Genomic DNA, 16626 nt, shown 5'->3' with positions numbered 1-16626 from the left:
AAGATTTTACAGTGACATCTCTCAGTCCAGTGTCAGGTATTAGTAATATGCACATACTTATGGGTTTTATTGCAAAACATCCACAGCTGAAACAGAAATGCTTTAAAGAAAGGTTAAATTGAAGAGTTTTTAAGTATCTGCTTTTCATTACTGACTTTTTTTTTTCTAAGTTTCATAACATTTTCTGAAGAAGGTGTGTAGAATGAATGAATTCAGATGTTTAAATGTGAATATTTCCGTAGGTGACTTTTATCTAAAGCTCTGGTAACAACTCTCTGTCTGTGCATAGTTCTGGCTCCTTAAGCCTGAGACTGCGCCTGGAGAAGATAATTTTGGTGGTGTGCTGTGAAAAGCAACAGCTTCCCAGCACTGGTTGTAGACTAGCCGTGACTTGTATTTAAGATCCCTTCAGTTGCTATCAGGAGAGCCCCCTTGGTCATCCCAGGGCTGTCAGGCTGTTTGCTCACTAGCCCTCTCAATTTTTTTGCCTGGGATGTTCTCTGAGTGTGCTGTTTGAGATATTTGAGTTGCAACCCTTAAGAAAATTTGTGGGTTTATTATTATTATTATTATTATTATTAATAATAATAATTTTTATTTTTATTGAGTAAAGGCATTGGTAATCACTGCAGAAGGTGGATGCATTTCCTACTCAAATTCTGGTGCCCTGAAATGCCTCACAGGTCCATTTGATTTCTAGGAGACTGCAGGAACGTCCTTGCCCATAGGTTGAAGCCCAGTCTCTGACACCACTGTAATCTTTCTCTTTTCCCTTCAGATGGCGTCCACAGCGTGACGGCAGTTTGCACCCTGCGTGTCACCATCATCACCGATGACATGCTCACCAACAGCATCACGGTGCGGCTGGAGAACATGTCCCAGGAGAGGTTCCTTTCTCCTCTCCTGTCCCTCTTCGTGGAGGGGGTGGCAACAGTGCTGTCCACCGCCAAGGATGGCATCTTCGTTTTCAACATCCAAAACGACACGGACGTCAGCTCCAATATCCTGAATGTGACCTTCTCGGCTCTGCTCCCCGGTGGCATCCGAAACAAGTTCTTCCCCTCCGAGGACCTTCAGGAGCAGATCTACCTCAACAGGACCCTGTTGACCCTGATCTCCACGCAGAGGGTGCTGCCCTTCGACGATAACATCTGCTTGCGGGAGCCCTGCGAGAACTACATGAAGTGCGTCTCCGTGCTGAAGTTCGACAGCTCGGCCCCGTTCATCAGCTCCAACACGGTCCTGTTCCGTCCCATCCACCCCATCAATGGGCTGCGGTGCCGCTGCCCGCCCGGCTTCACCGGCGACTACTGTGAGACGGAGATAGACCTCTGCTACTCCAACCCCTGTGGGAGCAACGGGCTGTGTCGGAGCCGAGAAGGGGGCTACACTTGCGAGTGCTACGAGGACTACACTGGTATGTGTTTATCTTATCTTTGACCCATGATTTATATGTTAGCCCGTCAACCAGGCCAGCTCTGTATCAAGCTGGAATTGCTGACATTCTTAGTCAAAGGGAGAAAAACTCCTGGCGGTGCCTTCTGGGAGGGGGAAGGCTTCTGAGTGCCACACGTCACTTTGGGTAAGGCCGATATCCCCAGGGACTCGCCGTGACAGGAGCCATGCCTTGCTCCAGGCCGGGCCAGGGGGACCAACAGCTACTGAAATGATTCCCGTTGTGTGAATTTCTACTCAATTTGTGCAAACATATTTCTTTTACCTAAACACTTGGAAGGAAGAAGGTGGGCCATGTCCCATGGTTTTGCATGTTAACCCCTTCCTGGCACCTCAGCAGTGCCCATCGGGGCATGGTGTGGGTGGGCAGCCTCTGTAAGTTTGCACTTGGGACAAGTGCAGAGCATGAGGGTGGTTCATGGTGCCCGAAAACTGCCACAGTACACATTTATGGGAAACACTGCGAGGCAGCTCCAGTTTGTAAGTGTCCAGGTGGACTCCAGAAGGCTTCTTCTAGGCCTGTATCCATCCAGCAGCCTGCTGAGGAACATACTTTGCCTCATCATGATCTTGAAAGCTAGTGAAGATCAAAGTGCTGCTTCTCAAACATTCTTGAGATGTTAGGGAGGAATATTAGCCAAATGTTTTCTGGTGCTTCAGTAAAGGCAGTGGGATTATTTGAGTGTTTGAAGCTGCACATGCATGTAAGCATCCTGCGCTGACGTGCTGCCTGGCTGTAATTGATGCTGACAGCTCATCAACATCTGCTGTGACCCCCACAAATGAGGTGCAAAGCAGAGGGGACTGCTCCCAAGGCTGCCTCTCGGTGCTGAAGCAATAAAAAATTGAAAACATAAATTATTTAAGTCTTCATATAAAAAAATAACATGATGTGTATGCGTACTGGGCTGCATCCAGCCTTCTAGGTGGAAGGGTTTTCCTTCACTTTGCATGGCTGTTGGCTCAGGACTGTAATTAAAAATGCAGTGGTGAAAGGAGCCAGCAGCCAGTGAGCAGGGACATGGCATCAGTTAGGGAACTGGGCTTTCCCCAGCACAGGGGCAGGAGATGCTCCCTGAGATCAGAGGGACTCGGGGCAACAGAACTTTCCGAAGGTACCGGAGACAAATTTTTTGCCTGACCACGGAAACCCTGAATCTGTCTGTGATGGTTGGGATATCTGGTCTTTGTTGAGGAATGATTGTTCCTGGGAGGCTTCTTTTGTGTGACTTATACAGTGAAATGCATTATGAAGTCCATTTTCTGTGCGTACAGTTGATGCATAATATGTGAAACACTGGGCACCACACAATAGATTTTATGACCAGTTAATTTAATTTAACATGTTTATGTAATATTATAGTATGATTAGGAATGCTTAGAAATAGCAAGTTTCATTGAAAATGGTATGCGTATAAATAGACTTAATTCATCCATGAGTGAATGTCTTGGAAATTTTTGGAATGACATAGAATGATACAAACATGACATTCCCATATCAAATTTTGAGGGTCTTTTGCTAGAGATTTTCAGAATAAAAAGGCTAAATATGCTTAAAAATGAAAGAGGATAGTTTTATATTAATAATTCATGAACATATTTAATAATTAATTCTGTAGTCAGAACAGACACCATACATATTTAGAGCAGCATATTATTCATACACAAAGAAAGATTTGATCTGTAACTGTGTTTTCAGTGCATATTTGTTGAGTTAAAAATTAGCTGTCCTGCCAGGATATTGAAGTGATCAGAAATTAAGGAATGTGCACTGCTTATAGGCATGCCAACTTTAGGTTTCAGAGTTAATCATGCTTCAGTGAAACACTTTATTGTTTGGAATGACAGTTCACTTGTGTTCAAGAGGGCTTTGGAATTCCTTATCCTGTAAATTGATACAAATATTATTGACTATATCTGTTTTATTGCTGAATGAATGCAGTAGACATTTAGTATCCACTCTGTGGTTGGTTTATGTTACATTAGTGCCTTTAGGCTCAGTGTTGCATGACAATGTTTTTTCCATCAGACCTGAGACACTTGACCACATATGGTGGTCATTAGATGGTTGTTTTTCACCCCTTTTACAGAACGAGGTGGAAAATGTTATCAACAAGCAATCTATTACCAAAAATATTTTACAAAGTACTTGATCTATTGTTGAATCTTATCCCCGATCTCCTTTAAGAATTGCATTATTTTGCCTACAATTTTTGACCTTTCTTTAAATAAGTTCATATCAATTTGTAAGTTCGGTTTATGATCTATTAATCATAACATTGCATTTGCTGCTTGTATATAAATATTTATTGTTTGCAACAATACAGATTTTATGTCTATTTAACATTTAAGCAGTATAGGTTTGTTTCAAGAACAGCAGTGTGTATTGACTCATAATGCAGCGATTGTGAATGGGAAAAGCAGAACAGTGTTTGGCTGATGGCATGGACAGAGCATTGCTAAGGCTGAAAATTGGGAGATGCAGGCATTACAGATATTTTTCCATGGGATAAACTCAGTGTAGTAACATACCAACATGAAGTACTTAGGAATCTCTGAAATAATTGTAAAAGATGAAATATGAATGGTAATAGTCAATGAAATGCAGCCTGCTCTGGCAGCTCTCATGTTTCAATTTCCCAATTAAGAGCCTATGTAGAAAAATAATTGCAAGAAAATACTAAGATCTATCATCTCTCTGCTAACATACACTGAAACTCGATGATAAATCACTACACAATCATAACCCTGTACTGAATCTATCTGACTGGTCACCTGTTAAAAATATAGCATTTATTTCCTGTGGCAGATAATTATGTCCTATCATAATCAGATGGAATTTCCCTCCATTTTTCCACCCTGCTTTGAAGCCCTCCATTTGTTTTGATGTAATTGTTAGTCATTTATACATGTTGAAAGTTCCTCTGTCTTCAGGAGTCTTCTGTTACTTGCACAAAGGTAAACTGAGCTCTTATAAGATATTTTTGAAACCTGAATACTGGCTAGTTTTTGGTGAGCTGGAATTAGCTTCACTTCCTGTGATGGAAGGAGGTGAGGGAACAAGGACATATATTTTTAATCGTGTTTTTCAAAACAGCAACTGCTTTAAATTCTGTTCTTTGTATAGAAACTCGTGCACAGTAGTGAACAACAGTGCACGCTGACAATGGTGCTATTGACAGCAGGGAGCTGTGTGCATGACTGCAGGCTTAAAGGACGTAATTTAAGTTAAGCCAACAGACTGAATGAACTCAGACACTGTGGAAAACCTGTTTCATTTTTCCAGCTACGTTCTGTGTATCTTCGAGTGCTGCAGGAGCGGTTGAGATGAGCTACAGGTGAGGGCTTAGGCAGAGGTAGAAATGTCTGCACTCCTCAGGCGCAAACCCCTGAAGGGTGGATGCTTAATGTGATCCACACCGCTTTGGGGGCATGGTTGCCACAGCAGTTCCCTAATTAGCTGTACATCCAGCCCCACCTTGGGGCCTCCTATAGGCCATATAGCTGTGGACACCTACTTGGATGTATTTCCTGCCCTGCCATCAGCTCCTGTGGCAGCTCGGTGCCTGCGGTCCTTCTGCTCAGCAGCAGCCACTGTTGTTCTCCTCTGTGGTCTCAATTCCCCAAAGTAAAATTGAATCACACAGAACAAATGCAATCCAAAGGGAAAAAAAATAAAAAATCCTGAGATAAGGAAGAGATTTGATGTTCCCACAGTTCTCCTTAGCGCAGGGCATTCTTTCTGCCTCCTTTGCTACTTCTCCCCTAGCAAGGAGCAATTTCTAGGGAAAAAAGATATTGCCAGAGAATTTCCCATATCCTCAGCATCTCTCCTTGGATTTCACTTCAGAGAGGGGAGAAATCTTAAGTGGTCATAAATCTTGTAGTAATCAAATACAGCAATTAGAGATCTTTTGCATGTTATACTTTTTTTTTAGTCCTCATTTATTTTTTGTGATACCATATTGACATGAGAAATCATGCCGTCTAACTTCACCGCCGTGAGTTCTCTCTGTGTGCCACGAGAAGGTAATTGTAGCTGGTTTTGCAGAGTCATGCCAGAAGGCCCTATTCATGGTGGTCAGCAAGTTCTCAGTGTTTGGCTCTTTCAAACAACATCTAGTAGTAAAAGCAAACATGAAGATCTGGTTCTCTGGTTTCTTAACTCATATCCATCCTTCAGATAGTAATTTCATTGCTTGGTCTGATACCAGTTTCTCATTTTTCAGGCCAGAGAGATTTATTTGGAAGAATTTCAGCTTTCAAGGACAGAAAGCTGGCAGCCAGGGTAGCCGTAATGAGCATTTTATCTTGGGCGAGAGTGTCTGAAATTCCAGTCTCGGTTACACTTCTGCAGCTCTGCTAAAGCCCTGCGCCCATAGGTGTGTAACAGCAAAATCTTGTACAGCATATATTACTATGGGTATTTTAGGCATCTTTAACTCCTAGACCATCATTTTTCAATGGCAGGGCTGAACACAGTTTATCATCCCAGGGCTGTGGGGCTTTGCCAGCACTTTCAGACACCTGTGACCAAGTTCGTCCTGAGCACGAGACACTGAATAAGGAATTTTGTTCTTCCCAAACATTCCCATAAATGTAGGGACCTTGTCCACAGTACAGGTCAGCTTTATGGATCATCTCTCTGAAGGATACCTCATTCAAGTATTAAGTTGAATGAAAGGAAGTTAACTACAGTATTTTGTACTGGTGCTACCTAAACAGTGTCCCTTAGTCCCCGTTTCAAGGCTGTGATGCTGTCTTCCAGGTGCATTTATACAGCAAACATATGAAAACAGTGGCAAGGTCTAAAGCTATAAAAAGCAGTATATTAATTTTCAAGAGTTTGAATACAAATACTTTTATTAGGGTGCTGGGTGATTTTTAACAATTTCAGATTTGAAGGCTGCATCTTTTCCCCTTTTGCAAAAAGTCTTAACAGTTTTTAATGAAATCTTTGTGCTGACTCTGGATGCAGGAAGAGTCGAGGAAGACTGCTGACTCTCAGCCTTTTAATAATTTTCATTGCTTCTTGATGTTGACTGATGTTTCTTGATACCTGGTTTCTTTTACTTGCAGTTTCTGAATGGCCATACTGTGAGAAAGCTTTTTTGGGGTGGTTGCATTCCTGCAAAGTAAGAAGGTCTGTATAATGCTGGGTGTCTAGAATTTTTTCTTGTTTTTCAGCAATGCTAGGCCATTCTGTTTGGGTGTATGTAGTGACTTAACTGCAATGCAATTTTCCTTTGATTTCTGAGGATCTCTCACTGCAGCTGAGATGACTCTTTCACTCCTGATGGAGAGATGAATGAGCATACACGTACAGGATCCTTCCTTAGGATTGCTACTCCTTAGTTTTGTTCTCTGCACAGCTTTCCCATCACTTCTTCAACTTTCTCTGTTTAATCCACATGAAATTTGTGTAAGGAAAACCCTCTTCTGCCTTTACTGACTAAGCAGGCATCTGAGTTGATGTGGACATGGCAAGCTCCATCCCTGCTGCTGGCAGCAGCCAGGCACAGACCGGCACCTCTCCAAGCCCCAGGAGCTCACAGCTCTTGGCCAGCTGGTGAGGGCTCTGTGAGCAGTACAGAGGCAGAGCTCCTCCAAACATTTTTCAGAGCAGGACTGGTGCAAAAGCGGGAAAAGCCTATCTTTTCCTCTTTTTATGATCTTTACCTCTCAGCTATGTACTGGGAGACGTAGCGTCTCATAAATCTGGCTCGCAGTGCTTTGAAGTTTCCCCATATGACCATTGCATTTACCCATGCCACAGAGCAATGAACCACAGATGTTGTCTCATGAGCTGACTTAATATCTAAATATATAAGGAACTTATACAACCTATTCTTTGCAATTAGCCATGGATAATAAGTCTTCCATTGAGTATTACACAGTGCATGCTGCATTTGAAGAGCACAGCAGTCGATTGTGAAAGTTACTTTCTTCTCTCTCTTTTTACTGTTACGTCCATTTTACATCATGGATTCCTGAAAATTAGTACTGGTTTGGGATATTCAGATGAAGAGGTATCAGCAGGCAAACTTCTTGCCTTTGGGTATATGTGTGGTCAAGGAACTATGACTTCAGTTCATTACAAGCTGTACCCATACAAAGCACTGTTCATCTAAGGATTGCTTTGGACTCTGCAAAAGTTACTCTGAACAGATGAAGCCTCTGAGACAACCCTTTGAGAAAGAGTGGTGCTGTCCCCCTACTCAAAGGGATGGCAACCAAGGCGCAGCATCTTCTAGGTCACATAAAAGCAGTCGGTGGCAAAATCCAGAGCAGCAGAGGCAGCTCCTGTGAGCCATGTCTGGGCTGCTGGTGGCTGGAAAACTGGAGAAGAGCCCTGTGAGAGGGATTTCTTTCCTGACACACTCTAACACACCTGCAGAGATTTTTTGTGCCCCTGCACGTTGAGACGTGTCCTTGCCTGTTTTTGCAGTGCTGCTCACTGTTAGGGCGTGCAGGGATGGGGCCAGCACACAACAGCCTCGTGGCTGGGCTGGAGCCTCGTGGTGCGCAGCTGGACCTGAAGCTGATAGCACAACTGTGTAACTACTGCCCCATAAGACAGCTGAAATAATTAATACAGAGTAAAGTTACATTTTTATAGAATAGAGTCAAAAGCTGAAGTTTATTAAATTTCTAAATGTTGTCACGCTCCTGTGGACTGTATTTCTGTCAGTGCTGCTGAATCACAGGAGATGAACATCTGGAGCCTGGAGTTTGTATCAGATTATCACAGGAGTCACTGAAGAGGTCCCCCTCTCCTGTAGCTGGATTTTTCTCTGACGGATGTTTCCTTCAACTAATCTTCAACCTATGCTCACTTGTCAGGATGCAGAAAGCCTGCTCTAATTGGATTACTGTGGTGTATTTGTTGACACTTCTCAAACTGTGTAAATGGCCTGCAGCCCTAACATCAATCTGCTATGCCTTCTCCGAAAGCCCGGAAAAGAGTTTTATCACATTACCCTCATCCCGATGTGTATCAACTAGCTACTGTTTGAAGCCTGAAAGCCTTCCCAGCTGTGCAGCAACCCTCCCTTGCCCCTGCCCTTCTGCTGCACGTGGATGGTTTTTGGTTCAGCTGAAGTCCTGCATTTGCCAGCGGTTTGGGTGCCTCTTCTGGAGCCTCGTGTCTTCTCCTCCTCCCCCATGGAAATTCTTGCGCTGATCAAAGCCCTTTGCAGTCATCTGGAAACGTAGCTACGGACTTACTGCTTTGTTTGTTCTTTTCAATTAGTTTTACAGCGGCTGTCTGACGAGGCTCCTGCTCTTAGCAGGCCTTTTTGTAGTGGGTGCGTGAAGGGTGCTTTGTAAAAGAAAGCAACAGGTCCCTCACCGATACAATCACTTAGCCCTGCCTTCAGAAGCTACCTTAGTCATATGTCTCCAAAACAATTATGAATTATAGGGTCAAAAATCTCTAGGGTCTAGAAAAATGATAGGGTCTAAAATTTCTAGGGTCTAGAAAATCCTGCCTAGTGATTACAGCTCATTACCTGGGTTTTCTCGTGCATTGTTCTACTTTTCCTTAAAATGGTTGGGGAGCTGGTCTGGTCTTCCCTTCATTTACCTGCTCCCATTATCAGTCACCTGCAGAATTTATCATTGATGATCTTAGGCTTTCTTTCCAGTTGTTGACAATTTCAAGTAGCATATAGCTAAAAAACAGTGTCTGAAGGATGTGGGAAATCACTTGTTGGAGGATTCCATGCCTACGATTATATTTTTACACCTGCCCGTTATTAATACCGTTGATGTATGTTATATTGTAATTTGGGGAGAGGGTAGGTTCTTACTGGCGTGCTCACGGTTACGTGAGTAGGCAGGCTGCTGACCTGGCATTGCCACCTGCTTGGCTTTGGCATCTGGCCTCCTCTCCTTCCCTGCTCTCGGCAAGAAAATGTCCTGTGAACATGACCCTATCATTTTTTTTTCAATAGAAGAGAAATACAGGTTGAGCACCTCTGATACCTATTGCCATTCCAGTTAATAAAAAATTGGGATTCTCTAAAAATTTAGGATTTTCTTTGTTCTAGCTTACATGAGAACTCTCTTTTAATGTATTGAACCTGCTGTAGGTATTTGTCTTTTTGAAAGATCTTGCTCCATGAATTTTCAGCATTTTCTGGGGCTCTTACTTGCTTTTGACTTGTACTCCTGATTTTATATTAATGGGATTTCTGCTACCACACCTAAATGGGAGTCACAATTCTCCCAGGCTTTTTGAAAACCTTTGTTGTAATGCATTTGCTTATCTTCATTGGTGTAACTAAAAAAAGGGGAAGGTGGAAAGTAATTACACAAAGTGGAGCTATTTGATATTATAATTTTACAGGTACATGTAAAACCCCTCCTTAGTGACGTGGCTAAGTTCCCACATAGACTACCTTCATTGTGAATGTGTATTTCCATTGAAGAACATTGATCTGAGAGAAACTACACACGCTAAGTGAATTTTAATTAAAATATTTTAAGTGGCATTTTATTAAACTGCTGCAAATTTCTCCGTGACCATAGTTTACGATTGTGCTTTTATTAATTTAGCCAAGTTGAGCCATGTGTACCATATGACTTGGGTTTTTTTCTCATCGTTTTATTTTTTCTGTGTGTGTGTCAGACAGGCTAGCTGGATGAAATTTTAAAATGCATGCAAGCCACACAAATGCATTCTAATACATCAAAACACCCACTTGCTAAGTGTCAGAATAGCCCATGCATTAGACTACCCTTTAAGTGTTTTATTACCACTGCTAGGTGTCTCGGTGGGTTGTTGCTCACTGAAACTAAACCAAATAGGAAAAAAAGAAGAGAAGAGGAAAAAAAGGGGGAAGAAACAAAACCCACCACCAACAAAAACGGCACTTGCCTTTCAGTTAGTTGTGGGGAAGATAAAATCGTGATGAGGTAGTGTTTTTTTCCAACATACTTCATGTTCTGGAAACCCCCTCACAATTCTCATAGCAGAGATGAAGGCTAAAAAATAGAGTTCCAGGAAGGCTGGAATTAAATATTTTAGATCTTCCAAAACAATATATATATATATAAAAAAATGTAACTTCTAAGGAACAAGGTAATGGGCCTCCTTTTCTCCTGGCTATGATTACAAAACTGGGAAACAGAACTGAACAAAAGAGAGTAAGACCAAATTGTGAAAAACATTTGTAATTCCGGGGTTAGCCATTTCTCTTTTCATCAGTAGCTAAACAACAGGAAAGCGATCGCAGAGCCAGCAGGAAGGATGGTTGGGTGCAGAGAGGAGGGTCTCAGGGTGATGTCCTGTTAGGGAGGAAGAAAAGCGCAGCTCCTTGTGTGTCAGTCCTTTGTGCTGCGATGACCGAAAGTTTCGACAGTTGGGCACCAGGCTGAGGCACTTGGCCTTGAACATCAAGATAATTACGACTCCGCAATACAGTTGTGCAGAGCGTGGTGGGAACCGCAGCCTCATTGTTGTTGCAAATGCTCTTTTGTTTAGAGCATCACGGTTCACTGCCTGCACCGCAGCCCCTGCTCCCGGTGGGGACCCGGGACTGTACCGTGCCCTGGTCAGCCCAGCTTTCAGGGCAGTCGTCAGCATGAATTTTCTGTTTGATTCTAAAAATCGAGGTAAAGATACGTTACTTTGGGCTCTCAAATTCTCTTTAGCTAACCGTATAAGAGACGTTTTCAATATAATAATTAAAACCCATGCTTTGAGTAGCTAGGACAACCGACCTGCAAGAGGTCAGCACACCGATGTGCTCATTTTAAGAAACATTATTATGAAGAGTAGTGTCTTTTATTAATCATTAAACACAATCTAGATGACACAGTAAACTATATTAACTCTATCAAGACTAGGTAATCATTTAAAGTGATTTCAAAATGAAACTACTGTACAAAAAGGCTGAATTTTAATCTATTAACTGTTTTAGGAAGGGTTACAGTCTGTGGAAGCTGGCTGCATTTGTTATCAATTAGTCTGTTTAAAAATTTTAAAAAAGTTACTGCTTTAAAAAAGACACCGATTTCAAGATTTTCAGTGCAGGATGTGTGACTTTGCAATGTTTTTTACAAGAGTCAGTAAGAAAACGTCGGCTTCCCTGATTAAGCTGCTTTTTGTTTTCAGTTTATTTTTACTGACCCATGTCAGAGATACTTTTTGGATTATCAAAACATAAGATTATGAGATTATTTTTTAACCCTAATCTTTTGCATTTGGCAAGTAAAGGAGCTTTTTTTTTTTTTTTTCCTTCAAAATTTCCCTTAAATGTATAACAATGGGAATTTGATGAGCATCAGATTGCTTTTGCTGGTTCTAAATACCCCATGAAGGAAAACCTCTGAACTCATGGTCTGCAATAATGACAGTTGTATTGTGCTTCCCAGCATAACTTTCTTTTAACCTAACACTTCTCCTATAAAATGAAAATACAAAGCTCTGAAATGCCAGCCTCCCAAGATGTAATTACAATAATAGATTTACTTTAAGCATGTTTTTCAGCTGCTTTATTAATATTTTATGGCTTCTCCTCAAGTATTCTCACTAATTGGCCATTATGCTTCATTCCACCAAAGCTTTGTGACCACCTAGGACGTTAAGGGGCATGAGTTTGTTTGAGGTCTGCTTGTTTCCCTGATGCCATCATTTCTACCATAGTGGTGTATTACACAGAAGACGTGAGAGGGAGATTTTGCTGTGAATATTTCAGGCTTGTGGAAAACATGAAATGCAAACTCTCACTAATCTCCCTTTAATGCAGGTTTGTAGAGCTGTTTTCCTACAATTTGGGAATTGGGAGTTGCAGCCCTTTTGGTGTCCTCCTCCGTGGAAAGCAGTTTAGGGAAAAAACAGGCTGAAAGTGGGCAGGAAGTTGGGTTGTGCCTGAAAGCATGTCTAGTTTTCCGACTCCCAGTTCCTGCTGATAAAAGTCATTACTGCACACACACAGCACAGCCACCATGCCTTGCTTCCGTTCCTCAGTCAGGTAAATAGCTTAATATATTTTGAAAAGGGCTGTGTGGGTCTGAAGTGGCCTGTGAAACAGCATCCTGGGGCAGTTACGGTGCCCATGGTGGCATTCGGTGCCCATGTGGCATTCAGTGCCCAGTAAAAATCGCTACTTTGCAAAAATAATCTTTTTTGGTCATCTGAGCAAATGCGTGCTGAGGTCACGAGTGACCTTTTTCTTTCTTACGCTGGCTGCCCGTGGAAGGATGTGAGAACCAGGTACGGCAGCTGGTTCCCATGCTGCAGAGCATGCAGGTGCACATGGATGCAAATAAGGACCAGGCTGCAAAACCTGTCCCTAAGGGAGCGTGTCCTGTGAGCTGCAGGGGCTGCTCCAGCCTTGGGACCCCTCTACTTGCCCTTGCTCAGTTTGAGACAACTCACGTGGCACAGAGAGCAGAGAGAAAAAAATGACATCGGGTGTATATGTAGTAAAGGTAGAGGAAGAGTGTTTCTCTTAAAAATAAACGGAGGGAGGAATATTCCTCTGTAAATGAGTTACCTCTGCTGTGTGGAGGAGAGTCTTGTTCTTACACCTCCGGGTTTCCCATTGGTTTTAACAGAATGGCAGGAAAGCAGGATTTTTAGGAAGGTCTGTTCCACGAGGTTTATTCCAGGTAAGAGATGATGCAAATTGCAGACACAATGACATAAGCTAATTAGGGTTTTATCTTGAACATCTACAGTCAAATTTTTCCCTTACTAAATATATCCAGAGATAAAGCCTAGGCCTTTGAAAGGCAGTGCTTCATCACTGTATCTTACCCCAAATCAGTGCAATTTGCATTATGATAAGTTGTATAACAACATATACCTGCCACAGAACTCAACAAGAACTGGAAATTTCGGTGTGCTTCCTTTTTCTCTTGTGTAATTTTGTGTGGTACATAGTCCTGGGTGATAGACGTGGCCTGAAGAGTTTTCAACAACCCACAGGGGCTTTTTTGGGAGTACTGATGCTAATGCCTGAGTTGTAAAATCCCAAGACTCAATTATGACTTTTGCCTGTGCTCTGTTCCTGTCAACACTGGTGGAAGTCACATGGGAGGTACAAGGTCCAGTGACTATTCAAATAGAGCATATATCATCTTGAAAACATGCTCATCATTTCTGCAATCAACAGATTAATTAATTTCTCCAACAGACATGCCCCGAATATCACTAATCCTCCTTAGCATTTTTTTTTCAATTATTCCTTCTCATTGAAATGCAAAGCCCCAAATCCCAAACCATCCATCCATCCATCCATCCATCCATCCATCCATCCATCCATCCCTGCAGGGTGTCTTCTATTTTGCCTTGTTTTATCATCGGGGAGGGGAAGAGGTGAGGAAAAGGGGCACATATTTACTTAGTGCTTGGTGCTTTGCACAGGGGCATGGGCCTGGTTTTGGACTGGCGAGAAGCTCGGCACCGCATCACCATGTGCAGTGCATGGCCTGAAAAAGCTCAAGAGAAAGGGACCTGAGCTTCCCGTGCTCTTGTTGTTGTAAAATATAGTGCGGTGCTACTTTAGCACTGTAGGGGAAGGGTCCTTTCTGAAGGATCAGCAGGTGGGATGGGGTTCCGGCCTTTCCCTTGCCCACTTGACCACAGGAGTTTCCTGTTGTGGGATCTCCCAGGAGATCTCAGGGCCATGGGGCAGCCAGGGTGCAGTGGCCAACTGCAAGGACCCCATGGGAAGAAGAAGTGGGAAGGGGTGAGTAGCAGCTTCCCCTTGGGATGGGAGTGAGAATTGTGAGAACCCTCGGAGCAGCCATTTTCTGATATGTGTTTCAGGCTGGAATTGACCACCAAGAGCCCTCACATGCCTCGGGGCCAGCGGATGCCACCCGTAGTTTCAGGGGCAGATAAAAGTAAATAAAAAAGAAAAACATCCCATGTTCATTATTTTTGAGCATCTCATGATTAAAGATCACATGACCTTTAACCCAGTCCTGTGATATTTGGAAATCTGATTTGTGACTTGTCAGGAATGCTGGGGGGGGGGCGCTTCATGGAAAAAGGCCCAGAACGGGGAGCAGGGTGGTGGTGGAGGAGAGCAATGATGTACAGCTGGGAGAGCACTGCTAGCTCTGCACCATCTCTTCCCACCAGCTCAGAGCTTAGGGCTTGTGCCCACAAGAGAAATTAAACCATATCCAGAGATAAAACAGTGATTTTCTGAGAATCATTATAGGATCATGTCTATCACCTCAGAGAGTTACTTGGCAAGCTATAAATATATAGGTTGCGAGAGGAATGTTTTTATTGTTATTTTAGTGTTTTAAATTCAGGTTACTCTCTTGCAAATACATCTTGTTAAATCTGGAAGAGTTAGCATCTTAAATTACAAAGGCCAGCTGTCATGACTCAGTGGGATTTAGCCCTAAAGAGTGTGTTTGTGTGCACGCACAGGCGCTCATCTATAGGTGGAGTGTGGTTGTGTAGGTTTGGGCATGTATTGTACTTTACCCTGTTTTTTGTGATCTGCCTTTATAGTGCAGAAGGCAGCAAAGGGAGCAGAAAGCAAGCGGGAGGAGGGAGACTCCTGGACATTAAGCTGATGTTTCTCCCTGTAAGAAGGTTGGGACTGACTTTAATTTTCCTAGGTCGATTCCAAATCCGAAAACCTAAATTAACATGTAAAAGGAAACACCAAAGCGTGTTTTCTAATTTGAACATTTAGTAGCCGGCTAATGGAGGAACCTCCCAAAGCAACAAACACCAATGTCAGTATTAAGTCTAATGAGCGCTTCTGGCATTGAAGTGGCAGCAGGGCTTTGACCACTGATTTTTGAGGGAGCCCAAATTTGCCTCTGCTCTTCAAATGGCACTTCTATGTTGTTTGTGTAAAGTGGTTTGTGAATGTAGCCATCCCCTAATGAATCACGGTCACCAATGCACAGGTGGCTTCCAATTTCTGTTTGATCCAACTTCTCCCTCATTCAGAGTGGCTTGGTAACTTTGGGTAACTGCTCTCTGACTTCTCCCATAAAACCAACAGAGTATTTTTCTGGGTTTGTTTGTTTGTGTAATGTTTCATTTGCAAATGGACTGTGCTGGCAAGTAAGGCTGATTTCTCCCGTTTGATTCTGGGAATAGACTCATGCCCCACAGAGCCACCAAAGCCATTAACTTCTCTTTATGGGCATATTTCCCCTATTTATTTTCATTACTTGACTTGTGCCTACATTGGAGGCGTGTCAGGAGTCAATTTTCCTGACAAAAAAAAAAATTTTTTTTTACGTGCTTGCACAGTCTGTGAAGGGAGGTGGGTGTCTGCTGTAGGTGTTGATCCAGTTCACCCAAGTCAAATGTAAGCCACTACACCCACTCATGAGCTGTATAAAATAACTTAAAACAGTATTTCCATAACAGTTAAACCTTTTCTAAGACCATTCCTTCGTTCTTATTACTGGGTGCATGTTCCTGCTTCCTTCCCTTGTGCCTGCTGTGCTATTCATCCCATCGATCCTAGGAGGGGCCTAAGCAGAAGATCATTAACCCTACATTAGAAAAGTCAGTCTCAGTGGGGTTTTGCCATATTAGCTCTGCAAATCAGCCTGCTTCAGGATTACATGAGTACAAAGGAGGGGCAGGAAAGTGCAATGTGCTGGGGAAAGAGGACTATGGTAACTCCTGTCAGCCTAAACAGTGGTGAAACTGTCCCCAGAGTGGGGGCGTTGAATCCCACCCTGTTTATCTCATCCCAGTACAGATTTCCATGCTGGTTCTGTACTAATTTGTATAGACAGTGGGTCTATAAGTGGGAGTCCTGCAGAGTGGGACAAAAAGGAGAAGTACTGGGAGGAAGACGTCTTGTTTTAACAGGTGACAGGGGAGGCCATGGACCTGGCTTCAGCCACTCCACCGCATTCCTCTCTCCTCCAAGAGTCACCTTGCATCTCTGCCATCCACTGCATCCACTACGAAGCAGATTTTAAAATCATATATCAAACGGATATTTGGGGAATATTTTTTCCTTTTTTTTTAAATATGATTTTATCAACTTTATTAGCACACTGATTGCTTTAGTTCCAGCTGTTTTTTAGGGATAGTAGTGTTTTAGTTATGTAGAGGAAGAGAATTGATTTTCCCCTAATGTGCAAGATACCAAATAATCTTTTAACTTTGGTTGTTTCTTTATTAGGGCGATGGGTCAACGGGGATTTCTTGAAGAATTCAGT

At 42.8% G+C, this 16626-nt stretch overlaps 1 protein-coding gene across 1 annotated transcript in view; it reads left to right on the top strand.

The window, feature by feature from the left end:
* The window catches only part of CELSR1 (cadherin EGF LAG seven-pass G-type receptor 1), a 165826-nt gene that overhangs the window by 67081 nt on the left and 82119 nt on the right, over nucleotides 1-16626 (top strand). The window contains 1 exon segment of the mRNA XM_040544703.1: nucleotides 779-1417. Coding sequence (XP_040400637.1) covers nucleotides 779-1417 — 639 coding nt within the window.

This window comes from Cygnus olor, chromosome 1, assembly GCF_009769625.2.
Source record: "Cygnus olor isolate bCygOlo1 chromosome 1, bCygOlo1.pri.v2, whole genome shotgun sequence".
NCBI classification, from domain to species: domain Eukaryota; kingdom Metazoa; phylum Chordata; class Aves; order Anseriformes; family Anatidae; genus Cygnus; species Cygnus olor.
This window is presented reverse-complemented; position numbering and strand designations above follow the sequence as displayed.